Source organism: Trachypithecus francoisi, unplaced genomic scaffold (genome assembly GCF_009764315.1).
Source record: "Trachypithecus francoisi isolate TF-2019V2 unplaced genomic scaffold, Tfra_2.0 Lachesis_group14, whole genome shotgun sequence".
In the NCBI taxonomy this organism is placed as follows: domain Eukaryota; kingdom Metazoa; phylum Chordata; class Mammalia; order Primates; family Cercopithecidae; genus Trachypithecus; species Trachypithecus francoisi.
In genome coordinates this window covers 51,648,060-51,665,139 of record NW_022681459.1, presented here as the reverse complement: position 1 = coordinate 51,665,139, position 17,080 = coordinate 51,648,060, and the positions used below count along the sequence as shown (strand labels likewise).

The 17,080-nt window shown below is 49.0% G+C and overlaps 1 protein-coding gene across 29 annotated transcripts in view; it reads left to right on the top strand.

The window, feature by feature from the left end:
- The window catches only part of PPP6R2 (protein phosphatase 6 regulatory subunit 2), a 101,370-nt gene that overhangs the window by 34,028 nt on the left and 50,262 nt on the right, over nucleotides 1-17,080 (top strand). For 12 of the 29 annotated variants that reach the window (XR_004442418.1, XM_033233447.1, XM_033233439.1 and 9 more), the window contains exons 3-4: nucleotides 3,118-3,265; nucleotides 16,586-16,828. Coding sequence is in view for 25 of the 29 variants with exons in the window: in XM_033233447.1 (XP_033089338.1) it covers nucleotides 3,168-3,265; nucleotides 16,586-16,828 (341 nt within the window). In the remaining 4 variants the exon portion in view is untranslated. Of the gene's footprint in view, nucleotides 1-3,117; nucleotides 3,266-11,390; nucleotides 11,518-14,194; nucleotides 14,404-16,585; nucleotides 16,829-17,080 lie in introns of all 29 variants that reach the window. The other 17 variants (XM_033233463.1, XM_033233448.1, XM_033233459.1 and 14 more) reach the window with 4 other exon arrangements.

Sequence of the window (17,080 nt, the reverse complement as noted above, 5' to 3'; positions counted from 1 at the left end):
GATTGCACCACTGCACTCCTGCCTGAGCAAGTTAAACCCTGTCCCAATTAATAAAAAAAAAAAAAAAAAAAAGTTCAAGCCTGTAATCCCAGCACTTTGGGAGGCCGAGACGGGCGGATCACGAGGTCAGGAGATCGAGACCATCCTGGCTAATACGGTGAAACCCTGTCTCTACTGAAAAATACAAAAAAAACTAGCCGGGCGACGAGGCAGGCGCCTGTAGTCCCAGCTACTCGGGAGGCTGAGGCAGGAGAATGGCGTAAACCCGGGAGGTGGAGCTTGCAGTGAGCTGAGATCCGGCCACTGCACTCCAGCCTGGGTGGCAGAGCGAGACTCCGTCTCAAAAAAAAAAAAAAAAAAAAAAAAAAAAAAGGTGAGGCCTAGAAGATGATAAGGTTGTGAGGGCTCCACTCTCATGAATGGGATTAGTGCCTTGTAGAAGGGCTTGAGGGAGTCTGTTAGTCCCTTTTGCCATGTGAGGACACAGTGGAGGCACCATCTATGAAAATTAGGTCCTCATCACACTCTGAATCTGCTGCTGCCTCGGTTTTGGATTTCCCATATCCCAGAGCTGTGAGATACAATTTTCTGTCATTTATAAATTACCCAGTCTAAGATATTTTGTTATAGCAGCAGAAACAGGGTAAAACACAGTGCTTTACTAAATATAATTCTCAAGAACAGGCCAGGCGCAGTGACTCAGGCCTGTAATCCCAGCACTCTGGGAGGCTAAGAAGGGTGGATTGCTCGAGTCCAGAAGCTTGAGACCAGCCTGGGTGACATGGTGAAACCCTGTCTCTACAAAAAAAAAAAACACAAAAGTTAGCCAGGAGCCGTGGTGCACACCTGTAGTCCCAGCTACTTGGGAGGCTGAGGTGGGAGGATCACTTGAGCCTGGAGGTGGAGGTTGTAGTAAGTTAAGATCATACCACTGCACTCCAGCCTGAGTGACAGAATGAGACCCTGTCTCAAAATAAAATAAAAAATAGAATGGACTTTAGGCAGAAAACTGATCCTAAATAGAAGAACTGAGATTCAAAGAACAATGCAAAGCAAATATGTGAGAAAATTCAAATTAACATTGGCTGGGTGCAGTGTCTCCTGCCTGTAATTCCAGCACTTTGGGAGGGTCACTTGAGCCCAGGAGTTTGAGACCAGCCTGGACCACGTAGGGAGACCTTGTCTCTACCAATAATAAATAAAAATTAGCTGGGCATGGTGGCACATTCCTGTGGTCCCAGATACTTAGGAGGCTGAGATGGGAGGATCATGTGAGTCCTAGAAGTTCACGTTGCTGTGATCACACCACGGTACTCCAGCCTGGCTGGCAGACCGAAACCCTGTCCCCTCCAAAACACCCCACTAATTGTTTAGTAATGTAATAATATCTATGGGGTAAAATCAAGGTAGAATTGCATCATACATGAAAATAGTAACATGTAAGTCATGAAGGAGAGTAAATGAAGTTAAAACATTCCAGTCTTTGTAGTTGCTGTGTCTTAGTCCATTTGTGTTGCTATAAAGGAATACCAGAGGGTGGGTAATTTATAAGGAAAAGAGGTTTATTTGACACAGTTCTGGTTCTGGTAAGAGTTTCAGACTGCTTCTGCTCATGGCGGAAGTTCAAGGGGAGCCAAAGGGAAGCTAGCTTGTAGAGAGCCCGTGGTGACAAAGAGGAAGAGAGAGACAGAGAGGGTGCAAACTCTTTCAACAGCCAGTTCTCTTGGGAACTAAGAATGATAACTGGCCGGGCACAGTGGCTCACGCCTGTAACCGCAGCACTCTGGGAGGCCGAGGCGGGTGGATTACCTGACGTCAGGAGTTCGAGACCAGCCTGGCCAAGGTGGTGAAACCCCATCTCTACTAAAAATATAAAAATTAGCTGGACGAGGCAGCAGAATCGCTTGAACCTGGGAGGTGGATGTTGCAGTGAGCCAAGATCACGCCATTGCACTCCAGCCTGGGTGACAAGAATGAAACTCTGTCTCAGAAAAAAAAAAAGAGTGAGAACTCAGTTACTCCCTCAAGAATGGCACCAAACTATTCACAAGAGATCTGCCCCGATACCCTAAACACCTCCTACCAGGCCCCACCTCAGCACTGGGCATCACAGTTTAACATGAGGCCTGGTGGGGCCAAAGAAACCATATCCAAACCAGGGCAAACTAGGATAGGGATTAGCTGTAGATTTTAATAATTGCAGTTTACAAGTTCTAAGAAATTATTGTAAGAATAGAAACAGTGTACAATTTCCAAATTAGTGAAGAGAAAGTAGTGGACCTTCCTTTATTCTTGTAAGGAAAAGTTGCAACAGTTTTTTTAGCAACCATTAAATAAATGATAATATATTGAAAACCTGTGAAAATGGAAAGAAGACAGGGCACGTGCTTTTACCACTTGAGAATAGTGACGGAAGTCTTAGCCCAATAAATCAGAAAAAGAGGATAAGGAGATAAAATAATTAAAAAGGAAGAAACTATTATTCATTGATGATACTATTGTATATGTAGAAAATCCAAAATGATCCAAAGCTACAATACAGTCAGTTCTTTTTTTTTTTTCTTGAGATGGAGTCTCACTCTGTCACCCAGGCTGGAGTGCGGTGGCGCGATCGCGGCTCACTGCAAGCTCCACCTCCTGGGTTCACGCCATTCTCCTGCCTCAGCCTCCCTACTAGCTGGGACTACAGGTGCCCGCCACCACGCCCGGCAAATTTTTTGTATTTTTAGTAGAGACGGAATTTCACCATGTTAGCCAGGATGGTCTCGATCTCCTGACCTCGTGATCCGCCCGCCTCAGTCTCCCAAAGTGCTGGGATTACAGGCGTGAGCCACTGCACCCGGCGTTTTTTGTTTTTGTTTTTTTTTTTTTGAGATAGGGTCTCACTCTGTCACCCAGGCTGGAGTGCAGTGGCACAATCTCAGCTCACTGCAACCTCTGCCTCCCAGGCTCAAGTGATTCTCTTGCCTTAGCCTCCCAAGTAGCTGGGATTACAGGGATGTGCCACCACACCTGGCTAATTTTTGTGTTTTTAGTAGAAATGGGCTTTTACCAGATTGGCCAGGGTGGTCTCAAACTTCTGACCTCATGTGATCCATCTGTCCTGGCCTCCCAAAGTGCTGGGATTACAGGGTGAGCCACCGCACCCAGCCTGATTTTGAAATTATATGAAAACGAAGGGGTCCACGAATCCTCAAGATGTGACTGAAGGATTCCAATTCATTCCACGTGTCAAACGTCTTAAGATGCTGGTGTTTTCGTGTTGGTAGGTGCCCGTCAGCCCTGGTTTGCCCAAGTGTGCTGGTTTTTCCGGTGGTCCTGTTCTTATTAAGAATGTGTTTACATCATGAGTCCTTTTGGAAGTCTTTTTTTTTTTTTGAGACGGAGTCTCGCTCTGTCACCCAGGCTGGAGTGCTGTGGCCGGATCTCAGCTCACTGCAAGCTCCGCCTCCCGGGTTTACGCCATTCTCCTGCCTCAGCCTCCCGAGTAGCTGGGACTACAGGCGCCGCCACCTCGCCCGGCTAGTTTTTTGTAGTTTTTTTTTTTAGTAGAGACGGGGTTTCACCGTGTTAGCCAGGATGGTCTCGATCTCCTGACCTCGTGATCCGCCCGTCTCGGCCTCCCAAAGTGCTGGGATTACAGGCTTGAGCCACCGCGCCCGGCCTGGAAGTCTTATTCTGCTGTTTGGGTAAAGAATTGACTGTATTTTTTAGTTTTTAATTTTTGTTTTTAGGATTGCCCACGTTTTCCCAAATATAGAATTCCACACCAGAGAATAGCATCTTACCATAGTAGAGAGATTGCTTCTCTTTTGGTAAGTGGTGGCCAGGAAGGAGCGCCAGGTAGTGTTAAGTCCTGGCCCCCAGGCATGTCTTGTTCCCTCTCTCTTTGCTTTCTGTGAGTTCCTTGGGCCTTCTTGTTTATGATGGAGAATATATAGGACTTAGCCTCCTCAGCTTCCTTCTTTCTTGCTGTGCTTAAGACAAGCAGCCATATGGGGCTGTTATCTTTCTGCCACTGGGAAATGAGAGGGTGGGTGTTAAAAATTAACTTAAAAAGGAGAAGGATGAGGCCGGGTGCGGTGGCTCTGACTGTAATCCCAGCACTTTGGGAGGCCAAGGTGGGCGGATCACCTGAGATCAGGAGTTCAAGACCAGCCTGGCCAATGTGGTGAAACCCTGTTTCTACTAAAATACAAAAATTAGCCTGGCATGATGGCGGGTGTCTGTAATCCAAGCTACTCGGGAGGCTGAGACAGGAGAATTGCTTCAACCCGGGAGATGGTGGTTGTGGTGAGCTGAGATCACACCACTGCACTCCAGCCTGGGCGGCTAAGCGAGACTCCATCTCAAAAAAAAAGGAGAAGGATGAACGCTTTTGAGCTCATGCGTATTAGTGACATCACATCCCTTCTTTCACTCATTTAGTAAATTCAAGTATGATTTGATGAGCACTGAAAATATGCCAGGTGCGTTATGTAACTCCTGTAGCCTTTTGAAGAAAATTTTTTTTTTTTTTTTTTTTTTTTTTTTTGAGGCGGAGTCTCGCTCTGTCGCCCAGGCTGGAGTGCAGTGGCCAGATCTCAGCTCACTGCAAGCTCCGCCTTCCGGGTTTACGCCATTCTCCTGCCTCAGCCTCCCGAGTAGCTGGGACTACAGGCGCCCGCCACCTCGCCCGGCTAGTTTTTGTATTTTTAGTAGAGACGGGGTTTCACTGTATTAGCCAGGATGTCTCGATCTCCTGACCTCGTGATCCGCCCGTCTCGGCCTCCCAAAGTGCTGGATTACAGGCTTGAGCCACCGCGCCCGGCCTTTTTTTTTTTTTTTTTGAGACGGAGTCTCACTCTGTCGCCAGGGCTGGAGTGCAGTGGCCGGATCTCAGCTCACTGCAAGCTCCGCCTCCCGGGTTCCCGCCATTCTCCTGCCTCAGCCTCCCGAGTAGCTGGGACTACAGGCGCCCGCCACCTCGCCCGGCTAGTTTTTTGTATTTTTAGTAGAGACGGGGTTTCACTGTATTAGCCAGGATGGTCTCGATCTCCTGACCTCGTGATCCGCCCGTCTCGGCCTCCCAAAGTGCTGGGATTACAGGCTTGAGCCACCGCGCCCGCCTTTTTTTTTTTTTTTTTTTGAGACGGAGTCTCACTCTGTCGCCAGGGCTGGAGTGCAGTGGCCGGATCTCAGCTCACTGCAAGCTCCGCCTCCCGGGTTCCCGCCATTCTCCTGCCTCAGCCTCCCGAGTAGCTGGGACTACAGGCGCCCGCCACCTCGCCCGGCTAGTTTTTTGTATTTTTTAGTAGAGACGGGGTTTCACAGTGTTAGCCAGGATGGTCTCGATCTCCTGACCTCGTGATCCGCCCGTCTCGGCCTCCCAAAGTGCTGGGATTACAGGCTTGAGCCACTGCGCCCGGCCGAAAATATTATTTTTTATGAAGCCCAGTGTCTTAACCTGTTTTCTGCTGTTTAGAATACCTGAAACTGGGTAATTTATAAAGAAAAGAAATTTCTTTCTTTCTTTTTTTTTTTTGAGACGGAGTCTTGCTCTGTCACCCAGGCTGGAGTGCAGTGGTGCCATCTCGGCTCACTGCAAGCTCCACCTCCCGGGTTCACGCCGTTCTCCTGCCTCAGCCTCCTGAGTAGCTGGGACTACAGGCGCCCGCCACCACGCCCAGCTAATTTTTTTGTGTGTTTTTAGTAGAGACGGGGTTTCACCATGTTAGCCAGGATGGTCTCGATCTCCTGACCTCATGATCCACCCACCTCGGCCTCCCAAAGTGCTGGGATTACAGGTGTGAGCCACCGCATCTGGCCAGAAATTTCTTTCATATAGTTATGGAGGCTGAGAAGTCCGAGGTTGAGAGGCATATCTGGTGGGGGCCTTCTTGCTGCTGGGGACACTGTGGTGGCCCAGGGTGGCATGGGCATCTCGTGGCAAGGGAGCTGAGTGTGTTCATGTACTAGCTCAGGTCTTTATTCCTTTTTTTTTTTTTTTAAGAGATGAGGTGTCACTCTGTTGCCCAAGCTGGAAGTGTAGCATAATCACGGCTCACTGTGGCTTCAACCTCCTGGGCTCAAGCGATCCTCCCCACTCAGCCTCCTGAGTAGCTGAGACTATAGGTGCCCAGCACCATGCTCAGCTAATTTTGTTTTGTTTTGTTTTCCATAGAGACAGGGTCTTGCCATGTCTAGCAGGTCTCAAACTCCTTACCTCAAGTGAGCCTCCTGCCTTTAGCCTTGCACAGTTCTGGGATCACAGGCCTGAGCTACCGTACCTAACCTCTTCTTTTTATAAAGCCACCAGTTCCACTCCCATGATAACTCATTAATTCACGAATGGATTAATCCATTCTTGAGAGCAGAGCTCTCACGATCCAATTACCTCTTAAAGGCCCTACTTTTCAATACTGCCACACTTGGATTAAGTTTTGTTTTGTTTTGGAGACAGAATCTCACTCTGTCACCCAGGCTGGAGAGCAGTGGTGCAGTCTAGACTCACAGCAGCCTCTCCCTCCCAGGTTCAAGTGATTCTTCTGCCTCAGCCTCCCGAGTAGCTGGGATTACAGGCGGGCACCGCCATCACGTCCGGCTGATTTTTATTTTTAGTAGAGACAGAGTTTCACCATGTTGGTCAGGGTGGTCTCAAACTGCTGACTCAGGTGATCTACCCACCTCGGCCTCCTAAAATGCTGGGATTACAGGCATGAGCCACCACACCCAGCCAGGGATTAAGTTTTTTTTTTTTTTTTTTTTCTTGAGACAAAGTCTCACTCTTCTCCCGTAGGCTGGAGTGCAATGGCACAGTGACTCACTGCAACCTCTGCCTCCCGGGTTCAAGCGATTCTCCTGCCTCAGCCTCCCGAGTCGCTGGGATTACAGGCACCTGCTACATGCCCAGCTAATTTTTGTATTTTTAGTAGAGACAGGGTTTCACCATGTTGACCAGTCTGGTCTTGAACTCCTGACCTCAGGTGAGCTGTCTGCCTCGGCCTCCCAAAGTGCCGGGATTACAGGCATGAGCCACTGCGCCCAGCTTTTTTTTTTTTTTTTTTTTGAGACGGAGTCTCGCTCTGTCGCCCAGGCTAGAGTGCAGTGGCCAGATCTCAGCTCACTGCAAGCTCTGCCTCCCGGGTTTATGCCATTCTCCTGCCTCAGCCTCCCGAGTAGCTAGGACTACAGGCCCCCGCCACCTCGCCCGGATAGTTTTTTGTATTTTTTTTTTTAGTAGAGACGGGGTTTCACCGTGTTAGCCAGGATGGTCTCCATCTCCTGACCTCGTGATCCGCCTGTCTCGGCCTCCCAAAGTGCTGGGATTACAGGCTTGAGCCACCGCGCCCGGCCACTTTTTTTTTTTTTTTTTTTTTTTTTTTTAAGACAGAGTCTTGCTCTGTCTCCCAGGCTGGAGTGCAGTGGCTCGATCTAGGCTCACTGCAAGCTCCACTTCCTGGGTTCATGCCATTCTCCTGCCTCAGCCTCCTGAGTAGCTGGGGCTACAGGTGCCCACTACCACGCCTGGCTAATTTTTTTTTTTTTTTTTTTGAGACGGAGTCTCGCTCCGTCACCCGGGCTGAAGTGCAGTGGCCGGATCTAAGCTCACTGCAAGCTCCGCCTCCCGGGTTTACGCCATTCTCCTGCCTCAGCCTCCCGAGTATTTGGGACTACAGGCGCCCACCACCTCGCCCGGCTAGTTTTTTTTTTTTGGTATTTTTTTAGTAGAGATGGGGTTTCACCATGTTAGCCAGGATGGTCTCGATCTGCTGACCTCGTGATCCGCCCGTCTCGGCCTCCCAAAGTGCTGGGATTACAGGCTTGAGCCACCGCACCTGGCCAATTTTTTGTATTTTTAGTAGAAATGGAGTTTCACCGTGTTAGCCAGGATGGTCCCGATCTCCTGACCTCGTGATCCACCCGCCTCGGCCTCCCAGAGGGCTAGGATTACAGGCTTGAGCCACCATGCCCGGCCAAGTTTTTTGTTTTGTTTTGTTTTGTTTTGTTTTGTTTTTTGAGATGGAGTCTTGCTCTGTCTCCCGGGCTGGAGTGCAATGGTACGTTCTCGGCTCATTGCAACCTCTGCAACCTGGGTTCAAGCGATTCTCCTGCCTCAGCCTCCTGAGTAGCTGGGATTATAGGTGCCCACCACCACACCCAGCTAATTTTGTATTTTTAGTAGAGATGGGGTTTTGCCATGTTGGCCAGGCTGGTCTCAAACTCCCAACCTCAGGTGATCCACCTGCTTCAGCCTCCCAAAGTGCTGGGGTTACAGGTGTGAGCCGCTACGGCTGGCCTTAAGTTTTTTTCTCTCTTTTTTTTTTTTGGAGACGGAGTCTCACTCTGTCGCCCAGGCTGGAGTGCAGTGGCCGGATCTCAGCTCACTGCAAGCTCCGCCTCACGGGTTCACGCCATTCTCCTGCCTCAGCCTCCCAAGTAGCTGGGACTACAGGCACCTGCCACCTCGCCCGGCTAGTTTTTTTGTATTTTTTAGTAGAGACGGGGTTTCACCGCGTTAGCCAGGATGGGGCCTTAAGTTTTTTAACATGAGTTTTGGAGTGGTTATTTATTCAAGCCATAGACTCAGGGAGGTAAAGAACCTTGCTCAAATTACAGTAAGATACAAACTGAGCTTCTGCAGAAAGGAGGTCCCAAAGAACAGCGGCTTGAGATGCAAGCATGTTTCTTTCTCCTCTAACAGTCTGGTTGGCCAGGTGGCCTTCCTCAGCTTGTGGCTTCCCCTCGTGGATGTAAAAGGGTCTTTATGGTTTTTGGTTTCCCACCAGGCGGAAAAATCAGAACCAAGGAAGCTCACAACAGTAAGAGCTTGAGGTTCCAGTATCACTTCTACTCCCAACCCATTGACCAGAGTTTAGTCACATGATGATAACTGGCTGTAAGGAAGGCTGGAAAAGTTAGGCTAAAGGCGGGTGGCCATGTACCCAGCTGACCTCCATTCTGTTGAAGAAAGGGAGACTGGAAACCGGGGACAAGTAGAATTTCTCCCACACATGCCTGCAGTCACACAGGTGGAGGGTGTGGATCCAGGCCCTCTCTTCCTATCTGCCCTGCTCTTCCGCAGTACCTTGCTACTGTTTTTGGGAAGAAGCAGCCTTTGAGAACTTTATTTATGTATTAAATTAAAATCGTTTATTTATTTTTGAGACAGGGTCTTGCTGTATCACTGAGGCTGGAGTGAAGGGGTATGATCATAGCTCACTGCAGCCTCAGCCTCCTGGGCTCAAGCAATCCCCCTGCCTCAGCCTTCCGAGTAGCTGAGACTATAGGTGCACACCACCATGCCCAGCTAATTTTTTAAAAGTTTTTTCATAGAGCTGGAGTCTTGCTGTGTCGCCCAGGCTTGTGTTGAACTCCTGGGCTCAAGTGAACCTCCTCACCTCGGCCTCCTAAGTTGTTGGGATTTTACAAGCATGAGCCATGTGCCTGGCCTCTTTTCACTTCTGATTTTGGATTTTTATTTAACCTGTTTGCCCCACTCCACCCCCTTTTTAAAGTTAGACTTTTTTTCCTGGTCTTTTCTCAGTGGACTATGCCCAGAATCGACATAGTCTTGTTTGTTCCTTGGTTGTACAAATAGTCCTTGTGCTTCAAGGGCTCATGTTGCCATATTTTTCTGGGCCAAATGGAAATCAAGCATTCCGCCTGTCCAGTGGCATGTTGGTAAATGTTTAACAATGGGCTTTCTGGGGAGGAAAAACCCTCCTGGTTTGTAACACTTGCTGATTTCCATGGTGTCAGTTCTCCTACCAGGTTGCAGTTGAGCTGACAGTGTGATGTCCTGAAGGTGGAAGAGGGAGAGAGGTATGAGGGCACAGGTTGGGCCACCACGGAGCATGCCCTCTGTGGGCACAGTGACCTTATCTCTGTTTCCATCTCTCCACGGAGCATGCCCTCTGTGGGCACAGTGACCTTATCTCTGTTTCCATCTCTGCGCTGAGGGTCTTTGAGGATGAAATGTGCTGGAACTGCTCGAGAGCCTTTATGTGGCGTAACTTAGTAATCCTCACCACAGGGGATGTTGATTGCTGCATTTTATAGGTGAGGAAATCAAGGCATGAGAGATCATGTAAGTGGCCTCAGGTCACACTGCAGAGCTAGGACTTTGATCATAAATCTTTAGAAGAAAAACAGTGGCCAGTTGCCAGAGGCTCATGCTGTAATCCCAGCACCTTGGGAGGCTGAGGCAGGTGGACTGCTTGAGCCCAGGTGTTCAAGACCAGCCTGGGCAACATGGCAAGATATGATCTCTACAAAAAAAATTTTTTAGGATTAAAAAAAGAAAAAAAAAAAAACAACCAACTTGGGTAACATGGAAAAACCTTGTCTCTACAAATAAAAGTACAAAAATTAGCTGGGTGTGGTGGCGCATGCCTGTAGTCCCAGCTATTTGGGAGGCTGAGGAGGGAGGATCACTTAAGCCTGGGAAGTTGAGGCTGCAGTGCACCAAAATCCCACCACTGCACTCCAGCTTTGGCAATAGAGCAAGACCCTATCTCAAAAAAAAAAGCCAAAATACTGGAGGTAGCTCATGCCTGTAATTTCAGCACTTTGAGAGGCCGAGACAGGAGGGTTGCTTAAGCCCAGGAGTTCGAGACGGCAGTGGCTCAGTTCAGGCCTCTACATTCCAGTCTGGCTCACAGAGTAGGACGCTGTCTCAAAAATAGACATAACATTTTTTAAAAAGGGCTAGCCACGGTGGCTCACACCTGTAATCCCAGCACTTTGGGAGGCTGAGGTGGGCAGATCACAAGGTCAGGAGTTCAAGACCAGCCTGGCCAATATGGTGAAACCCCGTCTCGAATAAAAATACAAAAATTAGGCCGGGCGCGGTGGCTCAAGCCTGTAATCCCAGCACTTTGGGAGGCCGAGACGGGCGGATCACGAGGTCAGGAGATCGAGACCATCCTGGCTAACACGGTGAAACCCCATCTCTACTAAAAAAAATACAAAAAATTAGCCGGGCGAGGTGGCGGGCGCCTGTAGTCCCAGCTACTCGGGAGGCTGAGGCGAGAGAATGGCGTAAACCCGGGAGGCGGAGCTTGCAGTGAGCTGAGATCCGGCCACTGCACTCCAGCCTGGGCGACAGAGCGAGACTCCGTCTCAACAACAACAACAACAAAAAATACAAAAATTAGCCAGATGTGGTGGCAGGTGCCTGTATTCCTAGCTATTCGGGAGGCCGAGGCAGGAAAATCACTTAAACCTGGGAGGTGGAGGTTGTGGCGAGCCGAGATTGCGCCTCTGCACTCCAGCCCGGGGACAGAATGAGACTCTATCTCAAAAAACCAAAACAAAAACACAATCGATTTGTGGCCAGTTAATAGGGCATTTCAGATTCTGATTTTCTCTTAGCAACAGTCTCTATCACAGAATGTTGTTTTTTAAAGGGCTCTTTCGTGGAACTGTATGGTCATGTGGGCAACATTTCTGTTGAAATCTACCTTCTGTCTGACGGATATGCCATCCTGAAAAAGTAAAGAAGCTGAACTTCAAGTTCCTTTCGTTTAGCATTGGGTAAGAATCGAGAAGACGTTGATCATACTGTGCTAGACATCCCAGACGGACCACTGAGGATGGGAGTCAGAATGTGAGAGGATCCTTATGCTCTGTTGAGACTCCCGGTGTAACCAGAAATGCCTTAAACCGACAAGCCATTGGCCATGACCACTTGTTTGTTCTGAAGATGCTGCCGGTGCTGACCTTGAGGTCATGTAGGGAAGGAAATGAAAGGTCTTCCCTGTAGGTAGGGCCAACCAGGAAGATGCTAGCATCTCTTTGGAGGATAGATAGGGTGTGGTTGTGCAGATAGGAGAAAAATTTGAAAAAAGAAGTCTGCCATATTATCTTAGTAAATGTTCTGGAGTCCGTTTCTTCGACAGTGAAATTAGCTGTAACTGAACCAGTGCCATTGCAGTGAGCTCTTAAAGGACGCCTCTCACGGAGTCTAGCTCTGTTGCCCAGGCTGGAGTGTAGTGGCACAGTCTTGGCTCACTGCAACCTCCACCTCCTGGATTCCAGTGATTTTTCTGCCTCAGCCTCCGGAGTTGCTGAGATTACAGATGTGCGCCCCTAAGCCTGGCTAATTTTTATATTTTTAGTAGAGATGGGGTTGGCCAGGCTGGGCTCAAACTCCTGATATCAAGTGATCCGCCCGCCTTCCACAAAGTACTGGGATTATAGGCATGAGCCACTGTGCCCAGCCTGATGTGATCATTTTTGAGTGTTTCTTATAATGTGGGGAGAGGTAATAGAAACATAGAAATGTTCTTGTTATGCAGAGATTTTTCTTTTCTTTTTTTTTTTTTGAGATGGAGTCTCACTGTCACCCAGGCCAGAGTGCAGTGATGTGATATTGGCTCACTACAACCTCCGCCGCCTCGGGTTCAGGCGATTCTCCTGCCTCAGTCTCCCAAGTAGCTGGGATTACAGGCACGCACCACCACACCCGGCTAATTTTTGTGTTTTTAGTAGAGATGGGGTTTCACCATGTTGGTCAGGCTGGTCTCAAACTCCTGACCTCAAGTGATCCATCTGCCTCGTCCTTCCAAAGTGTTGGGATTACAGGCATGAGCCACTGCGCCTGGCCCATATGCTGTTTTTCAAGAGAAACATTTTAAATATAAAGACACAAGTAGGTTGAAAGTCAAAGGATGTTAAAGGACATACCAAGCATGAGTCACAAGAATGGTAAGAATGGTGTACTATGTTAATATCAGACAAAGCCGACTTCAAAACAAGGTATATTGCCAGAGATCATGAAGGACATTTCAAAATGATCGAAGAATTAATCATCAAGAAGACATAACAGGCCAGGCGTGGTGGTTCACACCTGTATTCCCAGCACTTTCGGAGGCTGAGGCAGGTGGATCACCTGAGGTCAGGAGTTCCAAGACCAGCCTGGCCAACATGGTGAAACCCTGTCTCTACTAAATACAAAAAGTTAGCTGGGCGTGGTGACACATGCTTGTAATCCCAGCTACCTGGGAGGCTGAGGCAGGAGAATCGCTTGAACTCGGGAGGCAGAGGTTGCAGTGAGCCAGCTGCACCATTGCACTCCAGCCTGGGCAACAAGAGCGAAACTCTGTCTCAAAAAAAAAAAAAAAGAAGCAGACATAACAATCCTTAAATATGTGTCAACTAATAAAATAAATTCAGGGTCGGGCGTGGTGGTTCACACCTGTAATCCCAGCACTTTGGGAGGCCAAGGCGGACAGATCACGAAGTCAGGAGTTCCAGACCGGCCTGACCAACATGATGAAACTCCATTTCTACTAAAAATACGAAAATTAGCCGGGCATGGTGGCACATGTCTGTTATCCCAGCTACCCAGGAAGGTGAGGCAGGAGAATCGCTTGACCCCGGGAGACAGAGATTGCAGTGAGCCAAGATCGTGCCACTGCACTCCAGCCTGGGTGACAGAGTGAAATTCTGTCTCAAAAAAAAAAGAAAAAAAGAAAATTCAGGCCGGATGCAGTGGCTCACATCTGAAATCCTGACACTTTGGGAGGCCAAGGTGCTTGAGACCAAGAGTTCAAGACCAGCCTGGGCAACATAGCGAGACCCCGTCTCTATAAAAAATTTAAACATCAGCCAGTCATGGTGTTGCTCGGTTATACTCCTAGCTACTTGGGAGGCTGAGATGGGAGGACTGCTTGAGCCTGCAGTGAGCTATGATTGTGGCACTGCACTCCAGCCTGGGCAACATGGCGAAACACCATCTTTAAAAATAAAATCCCGGCCGGGCGCGGTGGCTCAAGCCTGTAATCCCAGCACTTTGGGAGGCCGAGACGGGCGGATCACGAGGTCAGGAGATCGAGACCCTCCTGGCTAGCACTGTGAAACCCCGTCTCTACTAAAAAATACAAAAAACTAGCCGGGCGAGGTGGCGGGCGCCTGTAGTCCCAGCTACTCGGGAGGCTGAAGCAGGAGAATGGCGTAAACCCGGGAGGCGGAGCTTGCAGTGAGCTGAGATCCGGCCACTGCACTCCAGCCCGGGCGACAGAGCGAGACTCCGTCTCAAAAAAAAAATAAAAAGTAAAATCCCATCTGACAATGTTTATCTTTAATTGAAATGACTATTTGCATTTAATGCACTTATTGAAATGGTTGAATTTATGTCTGGTATCTTGCTGGTTTTTTAAATTTATCTCCTCTGTTTTTGTTGCTTATCTCCTTGTATTTTTATTTTTAGCTTTGGTCTTTTGGATTAATCCGGTTGTTTTAAATGATCCTACTAGAAAAACTCTTCTAACAGGATCCTATTTCGTTGATGGTCTCTTGTAATCCACCCAGCCTTCCATCTTCTCTGTGGCTAGAAACAGGACTGCCCACAAGTCACCTCTAACTGCCCTATCTTGCAAGTTCTGATTTTGGAGGAAAAAAAAAAAAAGCCTTGACAAGGTGGGATTTGCTGCTTTTCCTGGGTTGTGTGTCATCCAGGTATGTGAGACGTAGTGCATTTCGGAGAGAGGAGCATCCCGTATGTGTGTGGAGGCAGCCATCTTTTCCTGAAAGTCCTTTTAGGAATCATTATTTCTGGTCCTCTGAAGTTTGCTGCTACCACTCATAAATATCTATCCACACCCCTTACAAGAAGAATAAGGAAGATCTTAAGACCCAGAAGGAAAACTGAATGCAGACCAGGTGTGGTGACTCAACGCCTGTAATCCCAGCACTTTGGGAGGCCAAGGCGGGCAGATCTCTTGAGCTCAGCCGTTCAAGGCCAACCTGGGCAACGTAGTGAATCCCTGTCTCTACCAAAAAAAAAAAAAAAAAGAACTCCCCCACACCCCAGAATCAAAACTGAATGTAGTGTCAGTGTATATATGGAGTCACTTGTGCTGAAAGTCAAAGCAGCTTCATTTTGGGGCCTTAAGAGCTCCACCTCTGGGCTCTTCACATCTAAGTCCATGAGAAGGGCCCACCCCAGTGGTGTGGATAGGTTAGGGGCTGCAGGGCCACACCCTTAGCTGCAGCTGGTACGGAGCCTGTGCAGAAGGATACAAGTAGGAAAGTGCAGTTTGCATGGGAAGAAAAATGCAGTGTCCTTGTAGTGCAGATGGGGTCCAGGAGACCCAGGAGGTGCCCAGAGGACCCAGTGGCATGCTGTAGAAAGTAGCCTAGTGGACATCTGGGGCCAGGAGAGGTTTTGAAGCTGAGATAAGATGTGCAGACATCAAGTGAGTTCAAATTAGCAAAAGCGAGAGGCTGTGGGAATATGGCTGGACGGTGGAGGCTCCCATGTCAGGGGTCCTAGAGCAGCACTGGCTTTACAGACAGACAAACCTGGGTATTTACATCTGTGGTCAGCCTTTTATTTTTCTAAGTAAAAATATTAGATAAGATAAATTCTACCTACTATTTATAATTTTTAAAATAATGTTTCATGTAACATTGAAAAGATTTGTAATCTCCCATAAAGTTTTAACTTTGTTAAAGATGTGGGCTTTATGTTTTCACTTTCTTTTTTTTTTTTTTTTTTTTTTTTTTTTTTTTTTTTTTTTTGAGGCGGAGTCTCGCTCTGTCGCCCAGGCTGGAGTGCAGTGGCCGGATCTCAGCTCACTGCAAGCTCCGCCTCCGGGTTTACGCCATTCTCTCGCCTCAGCCTCCCGAGTAGCTGGGACTACAGGCGCCCGCCATCTCGCCGGCTAATTTTTTGTATTTTTTTAGTAGAGACGGGGTTTCACCGTGTTAGCCAGGATGGTCTCGATCTCCTGACCTCGTGATCCGCCCGTCTCGGCCTCCCAAAGTGCTGGGATTACAGGCTTGAGCCACCGCGCCCGGCCTATATGTTTTCACTTTCTATCAGAATAGTGAAAACTTTATTGCTAACCAGCCCTGGCCTACAGAGTGACATGTAAGACCCTAGGAGGACAAACCTTGTCTGTCCAGACAACGACAGCAAGAGCCGGGATGTTTGGGAAGCAGAGGAGGGGCTGGATCAGTGGTGATTCCTCAGGCGCCTGTGGCAAGACCTAGTGCCCGGTTGGTGCACGTGTGAGGAGGTGCCTGTTTCAGAGATAACCCTGAGTGTGATTCAGCAAGATGGGGACGATGCGTGGAGGGGCCGGGTGGCGGGGGGTGGCAGAGGAGTGAGCGCAGGGTCAGGCGGCATCATCTGTCTTGATTTTGACTTGCTGAGTTTGCTCACAGATGTGAGACTTTTGGAGGGGAGGTGTCCAGTGTTCACTCAGGACAGAAGGCATCCCTGACACATGGGGGAGAGACACCTGGGTGCATTTGCCGAACAGAACCACAGAGCAAGAAAGAACACTGAGGAGCGTGTTGAGCGTGCTGGTGGATGGGGGACAGTGTGGGGAATGAGGGCAAAGGAGGGGCTTAGCCCAGAGGAGAACCTGGAGAGGCAGGTCCTGGAGCTGGGGTGCAGCCTCAGAGCTGCCAAGCAGCTGGGAAGTCTCTGCGAACTTTGTGAGCCCAGACCATTCCTGATGGGCATCACCATCCTGAGCCCTGGGAATTGTGTGTGTTCATGCTGCAGATGGACTTCTGGGTCTTGGGTCTAGTGCTGCTGAAGCTGGATTTGCAGAGGTGAGAGAAGTGACCCCTTTGCCCTCGCTTGCAGCTCCGCGGCCGTCACAATGTTCTGGAAGTTTGACTTGAACACCACGTCCCACGTTGACAAGCTGCTGGACAAGGAGCATGTGACGCTGCAGGAGTTAATGGATGAAGATGACATCTTGCAGGAGTGTAAGGCTCAGAACCAGAAGCTGCTGGATTTCCTGTGCAGGCAGCAGTGCATGGAGGAGCTGGTGAGCCTCATCACACAGGATCCGCCCCTGGACATGGAGGAGAAGGTCCGCTTCAAGTATGTACCAAAGCTGTGATGGGCCAGTACGCCAGGCAGTACTGCAGGGATGCCGCGGGCAGTGTCTGAGGATGGCCAGAGTTGGGGATTTCTGGTGAAGAAGCGAGCCGTAAAAATCCACCTCATGTGAGAAGTGAGGAGGGCACTCCCGTGGGGTGTGATGTTGAGGAGTTTGGAGGTTGGGTGCAGTGGCTCACGCCTGTAATCCCAGCACTTTGGGAGGCTGAGGTGGGTGGATTAATTGAGCCCAGG